The sequence below is a fragment of the Ricinus communis genome, chromosome 5 (genome assembly GCF_019578655.1).
Source record: "Ricinus communis isolate WT05 ecotype wild-type chromosome 5, ASM1957865v1, whole genome shotgun sequence".
NCBI classification, from domain to species: Eukaryota; Viridiplantae; Streptophyta; class Magnoliopsida; order Malpighiales; family Euphorbiaceae; genus Ricinus; species Ricinus communis.
In genome coordinates, this window is record NC_063260.1 from 17,494,497 (window position 1) to 17,504,129 (window position 9,633).

Below are 9,633 nucleotides of genomic sequence, written 5' to 3' on the forward strand. Positions count from 1 at the left end.
CGGAGAAACCATCCAAATTTTTCTTGGAAATACAACGACCAAAATCCACCACAATTATTGAGAAACCGAAATCAATCTCATTACCAGGATCAATATTCTCAATTCCAAAGGGAATCCAATCCTTTCTTTCAAGATCAAGAATAAACTCTTCAATCTAATGAATAAAGGAAGCCAAGTTTGGAAGAAACACTTCAATCATTTATGATGGCTTCTCATGATAGGATGGAGAGTAATGAGAAAAAGACAGATTCTATTAAGGCTTCACTAAAACGTTTAGAAGCTCAAATGGAATAAATTGTTGAAGAGCTCAATAAAAAGGAACTATCAAGTCAACCTGAACAAGCCAATTCTATTATTACTATTAGAAGATGTGAGATTATCGATAATATTGCTATGGAAACTGAAAGGAATTCTTCTTCTTATGCAAGTACACCTAAAAATGATGGATTAATGCAAATCAATAAGGAGAGCATACAAAAGGAAGAAAAAGTAGAGCCTAATCTTAGGCTTGAGAAGAAAGAAAATGAAGCATTTTCTGGACCTGAATTTCATAAGGCAACTCAGCCTTATAGACCCCCTATTCCTTTTCTAAACTAACCTAAAGAGAGTAAAAAGGATAAAAAAAATTTTGAAAGTATTGAGATGCTCTCTAAAGTTAATACTAATTTACCTTTGTTGGATGTTATCAGGAATAAGCCTGCTTATACAAAATTCTTTAAAGAGTTGAACACCAACAAGAGGCGATATGCGAACAACGAAAAAGTACAAGTAGCAAGTATAATGCTTCAACATCAATTGCCTCTTAAAATGAAGAATCCTGGTAGCTTCACAATTGATATTATAATAGGTGATAAAAAGCATATAAAAGCTATGTTAGATTTGGGAGCAAGCATCAACTTGATGCCTTATTCGATTTATGAACGACTTGGCTTGGGAGGATTGAAGCCTACTACTATGTCTCTACAATTTGCTGATAGATCAATAAAATATCCTAGAGGTATAGTGAAAGACTTGCTAGTACAAGTAGGTAAGTTACTAATTCCTGTTGATTTTGTAGTGCTTGACATGAAAAACACACCAATAAGGGATAAAGAGCAAACTATACTCCTTGGTAGACCTTTCATGGCAACTACTAGAACAGTGATTGATGTGCATGATGGAAAACATACCATGACAGTTTTAGGAGAAACTATGGAATTTAAAGTGTTTGATTCTCTAACTTTATCTCCTAAATCTACTATTGATAAGTGTTCATATAATTATTTAAATTCTCTTGTTTATGAACAATTGTATGATGATATTTCATTCTTAATTGACAAGAGCTTTCGTGACATACTAGATATTCGCATTACAAGTATGAAGCCATACTTGAAAGGAATGGCTTATGACCAAGAAGTGGAGTGCGCGGATGAACGCCCACCATGAGCATAATCAGGAATGTCTAGCTATAGACAATAAACTTAGCAATTGTATTTTTATTTTTATGCATTTAAGTTATTTTTTTTATTTCTATTTTTATTTTTATTTTTATTTTTATTATTTATTTATTTATTATTTTTCTATTCTTTATTTATTTTATATTTATCTTGTAGGCTTATATTTGATTCCCAAAAAGGCAATATGTTTCCGTGATAAGCAATTAAAGCTCCAACAAAAAGAAAATTGAGCGAGCCACGTTGCGGCCGAAGTTTTCACAGGCCCATAGCGGCCGGTGGCAGAGACGACATGGGCCCATAGCGGTCAAGCGGCAGATCGGGGATACCGCGAGGGAGCCCAAGCGGTCGCCGCAAGAAAAGGGCCGGGGCACCCATCTGCGAGGCACAGTGCCGCCACGAGGAGGCCAGCGCAAAGATCAAGACGCCGCGACCTCGAGGCAGCCACATGCCCAGCAGAAGCAGCGGGCACGAAGCGGCTTCGCGGGCGCGGCATAGGCACGCAATGCGCATGAATGGGCCCGGCATCGGCAGCAAGACGAAGCGGCCAGCGAGCAACTTAAGGGGGGCCGCGAAAATTAAAATAATTAAATCCAAGAAATTGGAATCAATTATGAATTAGTTTTAGTTAAAATACTTTCTTTTAAATTTAAATATATATCCATCTCCTCCACATAAATAGTCATATCATTGATTTAAGACGTTATTTTAAATTTTATTCTACAATTTATATTTATTTATTAGGACCTAACTTTTAATTATCTTATGATTTAATCTTTCTAGTAAATTTAGGATAGTTTATTATTTTAATTCTTTAATTCTTTATTTCTTTTATAATTATCAATGATGTCTGTTCTAGTGTACTTCTAAGGTTTGGATGGTATAGATTGGATTCAAGTTCATGGCTTACTATGCATTGCAAAATTCCAGGAAAATATTCTATTTTTTTCCTCTCTTTTTGTTCTTTATTTTTCTACATGCAATGACATTGAGGACAATGTTAAACTTAAGTGTGGGGGAGGGAAATAGAATATTTCTTCGATTAAACTTTATACGTCATATGCCATGAGAATTAGCAACTTTGGTTAATCTTTTGCAAAATTTAAAATTTTTCCACTCAGCCTTTTTTTATTATTTTATATAAGAGTCGGTGAAAGAATGCTATTATGTTAAGATTCTTGAACTCTTGAGTTAGTTTTTAACATGTATAAATGTGAACTCATGAGTTATTTGTACTTAAATGATCAAGTGTTCATCTTTGGCATATGGACATGATGAATAGTTTAGCAACATTCGACATGGGTATATGATTAGAAGTGTATGATTTAGATTATGATTTCCTTGTTATTAAATTGGCTTGCCTAAGTTTGTGAGATATGATATAAGCAAGTTTAAAGCTCTAAGTTTAATAACTCTACTCCGCTAATTTTAGTTGTTTAGTAACCGGGGATCTTCATGACCTAATCAGGCAAGGCTCGTTTCACCTAATTAGGCAAAGAAGCTCTAACTCCCAACAAGACCCTAAAATAACTTGTACCTAGAAACCATAATTATAAAAAAATAAAGATTGTTTAACATAAACATACATTTAGATTAGACTAAGTTTGCAAAATACCAAGCCTTGACTTGATAAATTCACTAAGTTCATAAAGAATAAAAAAAAAGAGTTAACTCAAATAATTAATATTCAATGACTCCCCTTACATAAAAATTCATACTAGTTTATATATATGCCTCAAGACACCCTAATTTTATAATAATAACGAAATAAATAACAATAAGACTAGAAATATAATTTTTAAATTAAAACAATACTTCTAACCATTAAAATATTTTTTTCTATTAACAATAACCTTAGAATTCGTCCAACTTAAGCCAATATACTAAACATGACAATTAGGCTCAAATAACATATGATATGTGGCCCATTTTTTAGTATTGAACTCTAAATAACTTAATTTGATTTCTTAGATTAATCTTGAGTTGATCATGCATCTATATATTGAAATAAATTAATAAAAAGAAATTGAGGTCCATTATCTTAATTAAGTTCAATCTCACTTGAACTTTGAATCGAATTAGAACTTCTAGTTCAATTAGGATTAGTTTAATTAAAATTACCTTTGGAGTTTGAACTTTTAATATCTTGGTGACTCTTTACTAAATATTGAAAAGAATTCTTCTAGTCATTAAAATTGAATTGTTTTATTAAATAGGATTTGAATCATTAGAATTTAATTGTTTTGGGGTAGATGGATTCTCATTAATATAGACTTTACTCCTTTATGTCATTAAAAGAACTGAAAATATAAGGTGAAGTTTTGGCAGCAAAGCAGAGAGAGAAAAGATCCTCTGGTTAATGCTTCAGCCATGGGTCTCTTGTTTACAATGGAAGTGATTGAAAAAGGAAAACTGGTCAAATGTATCCACAGATTTCGGATGGACTTTGATTAAAATTAATTAACTGTACCTTTTCTATTTACTTGCAAAATAAACTGTAAGTTCTGCTCCTCACGTTTCTTGCTATCTGTTGCCGTAATGGCATTTGGATTTCCAACATTAACTTCAAATCATTTATTTATTTATTTATTATTGTTGCAGAATTTTGATTTTTCTTTTTAACAGAAAATGTCAAGATCATTTCTCAGGACCTAAATAATCTCTAAGCCGAAAAGTGCAGACAACTTTTTCTTTATTAATTTCTTTTTTTGGCCTTTTCTCTATAAATAAAATATATATTATATTTTAATAATTAATCTTAATATATTAAACACGCCTAATCAAAATGACATCTCTATAATACTTTTTTTTACAATTTTATGATCTTTTTATTTGGAAAACTTCAAATCTTTATTGATTTATTTTATTTTTCTTTTATTTTTCTAATTGATTTTCTCTCTACTACATTTTTTTTATTTGTACTACTAATATAATTTTTTTAAAGAAAGTATTTCATTGACTCTATAAACATTTAAAAGAATTACATATAATATTAGAGTCTAAATTTAGAACTCAAAAATTTTATTAATATAAATTTTTAATCTATTAGAATTTTTAAAAATTTAAACCTCAATTTTGTGAATACAATTATTCTTTTATAAAAATAAGCATTCAATCTATATATTAATTTCTGAAATTTAAATTTTTTTTGAAATATGTATTTAATTTTTAACACATAGAATTTTTTTATTGACATGTGTATATTTTTGTATTAATATGTGTACTTATTTTACCATATAGGATTCAAATTTATATGTGATTTTATAATTTTTTTTATTAATTTATTCATTAATAAATTACATTCCTAATTAAATATTGATTCTAATCATTAAAGATAATATAATAATTATATTTTAATATTTTATTAACTAATCAAATAGTTTTCTAATTAGACAATGATACTAATTTCATCATAAATAATATATTAATTATATTTTAATATTATATTAACTAATAAGTTAATTTTATAATTAAATAATAATTCTAATTATAGAAAATAACATCTAAATTATATTATGTTTAATAATAAATTGATTTTTTAATTATATAATAATTTTTTAATTTCAAAAAATGTTACTATTAATTATATCAATTTATATAATACTAACCTTAATTAATAAATATTTTTGAAATAATTTTTTATATTATTGCATTAATAAAAAATTTAAAATTTTAAAAAGAATGAAAAATGACATTTAAAATAGTTAGTTTGCTATTAAATATATCAAATATTAAATATCAAAACTTTTATTAAATTATAATTTTTATAATCGAAATAATAATAATGGTTATGCAATGCATAGGTAAATCTGGTATTGTGTTTAAAGATATGAATGCTAAGTTCGGATGGTGGAATAAAATAAGAAAATATTAACATCTTAGAAATATTACAAAAATACTATTATTATTTATCTTGTTAAAGTTAAAAAAAAGGTATCATAAAGGATAAAATTCTTAGGTATCCATTTTTCCAAGTATAAAAGCTCCAGTATCATTTGGTAACGATGGAGAGAGAAGGTGGAGATTAATCTCTTCTCCTATAACCGGGATGATTCTTGTGTTCTACTCCGCGTATATTCTGTTTTCAATTGCACACTTTTCTTCCATAGCAAAATGCAACTCCGACAAATTAAAACAGTTTCATACTTCCCCATACTTGCCTAATCTGAAACCAAATATTCATTTTCTTGCTTTCTTCTTTTCCAAGTAAGAAGCTGTTAACCATAACATGCCTCACTATCACTGGATTAAAAAATGCAGAAACACGCAACTTATCCAATTTGCAGATCTTGGGATTTATAAACCTCTCCCGGGCTGAATTCTACAACATATTTGGAACGTACTGCAGATAGAAGAACATATGTATATATACGTATAACATCTGTATGCCATGCAGAAATCTGTGTCACACTGTTCACTCTCGAGACAATTGTATCACTGTCGGTATCTTAAGATTAATGGTAATGCCATTTGTTTAGAACAAGTTGGTCAGCAGCAGCCACCCAGCACCACAGTTGGTCAAAAATGGTAACCCAGCCCATTCAAAACAATAGCTTTTAAAATTATGTCAATCAGAGAATGAATAGAATACTTTTTATAAGGATTTTTAATAGAGCGCACATATTTCAAAACATTAAGCGCACACATCAGCCACGCAAAACAAAACAAAGAATACATGGACGCTAAGCAAAGCAACGATATATGTAACAGAGGACCAAGCCATTAACAATTGCTGAATTACATTTACAAAGTAAATGACCAAAATTCAATCACCAATTGGCACTATACACAAATTTTTCCATGGTGATCACCAAATGAAACCAAAAGACCCTCCCAAATACTAACTCTCTTATCTTACATAACAAAAGAGACAAGCTCCTCAAACATATTAAAACCTCTCTAAAGAATACAAGGTTTGCCCTTCCATTCCACTTCTTTTTCTTCAACAAACTACTTACAGAGATATTAGTAAGATTATCGCCAGCAAAAACATATCATATATACACACTACTTGTACCACTTCCTTGACTCTCTTCGAAAAGATTCAAAACTCCCTCTTCTTGTTAAGTTTGCTGTGTTTGTGACTGGTGGTGTTTAGCTTCCTTCTATATACACTTGATTTTATGAGTTCTAAGCCATAGCAGGGATGCTAGAATTTTGGCGATCCCTGTTGAGGCAATCAAATCCTTCTACTCTAACTGCAGCTGGTTTAAGCCCATAATTCATCCTCACGCACCCTCCTTTGCGTGAAGATGGTGTTGGAGACGACAAACCCGAAGGTGTTGGAATCGACAGTGGTGGGATTGGTGTTAGTTTTTCATCTCCAAATCGAGCATCTTGAATTAATGGGTTAGTGGCCCTGGTAGGAGGGGACCCAGAAAAAAATGGAGGTGACGAGGCTACCTGTGTTGCAGACTCTACCGCATGACCCTCCTGTTATCATAAAGATTACAGTTAATGAAAATCTCAATTTGGCAAACCTATGAGGTACAGAATGATGGATTAAAGTACCCAAAAAAAAGGGTCCATCAAGGAATTAATGGGTTCCACAAACAATTATGACTATGAAACAAGCATTGAAGAAACAATTATTGTTGGGAAATGAAGTTCCAAACAGAACATCCATTTCAAGTAAGAAGAGACATGTTTCAATGCATCCATTAAGATTATCCTATGCACCAGTATTAGAAAGAAAAAGAGAAGTGAAGAACGCAAATAGTTTACCTTCATGAGAATAATGTCCAGAAGATCCGCCCCAGCTTTTGACTCGTAAATTTCAGCTTGATGACTGTTATACAAAACATTCCCACACGCATTAACACGACTGACATTGATAAAACTGACTTGCATGGCAAAATGGAAAAAAGAAAAAAGAACAAACAATAAAAAATATCAAACCTCATGTGCCATCTTAAAGGCCTGATAGGATTGTTAGCCAGAATTCCTACTCGCCGAGGTTTGGGGCAAACAACAGGACCCTTGGGATCATAAATTGAAACCAAGCCTCTACTCTCATCACAGGAGGCAACGGCGTTCTTCTGAAGATTAAAGTGATTCATCTTCAAATTTTGCGCAATAATTCTACAGTAGAACGCCTGTCCATATAAGAAGATAAAATCAACTTTAGATAAATCACGCGAGACAAATGATCTATACCAAATATAACAAAAAATTACTAAACTGATATGGTGAATTATGAAGAGCAAAAGAAATAATTATCATACGAGAACTCATTAAAAAATCTACTAAAAGGACCAGATCCACCTATATACGACATCATAACTCCAGATCCATTAAGAAATTACTTATTCACATCATAAAAACACATAATTATCAACTAATGTTTGTATATTAGCTTAAATTTATATATTTTATAAAAGAAAAATCAAGACTTCCAAATAGTTGCAGATTCCTTTCTAATCTCAAATTTCACTCCACTTTCTCACCAACCAAACAAAAAGAAATAACATGATCTGATCAATTCAACAACAGATCTGACGCTTGAGACCATCTATCAAAAACAAAAAGCATGTAAAGGAACAAAACACGACATCAATTAAACACACACAAAAAAGAAAAAGCAGTCAAAACTACACCGAGAATCAAAAAATATCAGGAGTCACTATTTTAAAAAATAAAACGCAACCTTTTCTTTAATTCTGAAAAATATTTACAAACATTTGTGAAAATTGTTTAAGATATACAGAAGCTTAAAGCCACAAAAGAAAAAAAAAAAGAAAAAAAAAAAAAACAGCTATGAGTAACCAGATCTGACCTATAATTAAAAATCTAAAAAAGCTTTAACTTTTATCATTTAATTTTTTTTTTTTTTTTGTTTTTGCTTATAATTTATATAAAAGCATACTTAACTAAAAACTGTTAAAAGATCAAACGAGTAAATAGTAAACACAAAATAGCAAGTACAGATCTGCAAATAACCAAACATAAACTCAATCTATAAGTCAAGCAAACAAATTGAGAGAGAGAGAGGTGTACCTGGGAGGAATCCTCCGATCGAAGAAAGCAAAAAAAAAAAAAAAAGTACTGCCACGACGAAGAAGAGACCCAAGTTGGGTTTGAGACGAATTTATAGGCTTTATCTTTTCTTTTTTCTTTTTCTTTTTTTTTTCTTTTGTAAGTTTTAGTCTACTTTCCTGTTGTAATAAAAGTCAAAAAACGGATGCGTGTTTTTTCAAAAATTTAATTATTGTATGTTTGTTACTTTAGCCTTGTGAACTGAATAATTATGCATATTTGAACTCTACGACTAAACATAATTGTTTTGTTGCTGAAAAGTAATTTGATCGGTGGAGATAAATTCTTTTTAATGGTTTCATATTCTTAAGTGGTCTAGAATAAAACTAATTTATTTTTAAAAAATAATTACATTAGGGGGATAATTTTATTTATAAAATATTAGATAATACTTAGTATTTTTAAATAATTTTATGTTTTGAAATAATTTAAATTATAAAAATAAAAAATATAATATCATCAGTTAATCTTGGCTTATTTATCAAAAAAATTAAAATTTTTTATTTATTATTAAATTTAGTATGTATTATTTAAATTTTTAATTTTAACATTAAATTTTAATATTAATTTCTATTTAGTATGTACTATTTAAATAATCCAACTCAATAATATTTTTTTCTAATTTAAAATCGTTGATTGCGGCTTAGAAATAAAAAAATTCCCTGGTCAAAAACCTTCCATTTTTATAACAAACTTTGGTAAAAGATTTTATTCAAATGTTTATTTATTTAAAAATAATTAAGTGCTTGAAATTTTTATCAAGGTAAAGAAATGAATAAATAGTAAATCTGATTCAATGAAAATAACAATAGAAAAATTAAAGAAAAAAATACCTATCTGGACTAAGTTCCCCACTAAAGTTGGCCTCCATAAGACATTTCCAAGAAAGTGTATAATAATATATTATTCTTTTCTAGGAAAATAAAATGGAGATATATAAAGAAATTTTTAAAAAAGAAAAAGACAAAAAGGCAAGATGAGATTTGTTCATATGCATCGCACAGGCAGCGCCATTTACGCATCGCAGAATGAGGAAACCGTGTTAAATCTAGTCTTAGTAGCTGGATTCCACCTCACTTGTGCAATGCTTATTAGACGTCTGATACTTTGACTCCTTATGCCCAAAATCGATACGTGTCATCCACTTAGAGGATGATTAAATGAA

At 29.8% G+C, this 9,633-nt stretch overlaps 1 protein-coding gene across 1 annotated transcript; it reads right to left on the reverse strand.

Annotated features, from left to right (window-relative positions):
• Positions 1-6,133: 6,133 nt before the first annotated feature.
• On the reverse strand, positions 6,134-8,574 carry LOC8272337. The gene is made up of 4 exons (XM_015720548.2): positions 8,430-8,574; positions 7,332-7,528; positions 7,158-7,221; positions 6,134-6,866 (listed from the first exon to the last, which is right to left on the reverse strand). Exons 2-4 carry the CDS (start codon positions 7,490-7,492, stop codon positions 6,564-6,566), a joined length of 528 nt encoding a protein of 175 aa, XP_015576034.1. The 5' UTR covers positions 7,493-7,528; positions 8,430-8,574; the 3' UTR covers positions 6,134-6,563.
• Positions 8,575-9,633: the final 1,059 nt, after the last annotated feature.

What these genes read in the sequence shown, in the direction of transcription:
- LOC8272337 (XM_015720548.2), bottom strand. Translation starts at nt 7,492, where the DNA reads ATGAATCACTTTAATCTTCAGAAGAACGCCGTTGCCTCCTGTGATGAG. An exon ending in CCTTTAAGATGGCACATGAG is followed by an intron (nt 7,222 to 7,331) that starts GTTTGATATTTT and finishes TTTGTATAACAG; the next exon opens with TCATCAAGCTGAAATTTACG. An exon ending in TGGACATTATTCTCATGAAG is followed by an intron (nt 6,867 to 7,157) that starts GTAAACTATTTG and finishes TTATGATAACAG; the next exon opens with GAGGGTCATGCGGTAGAGTC.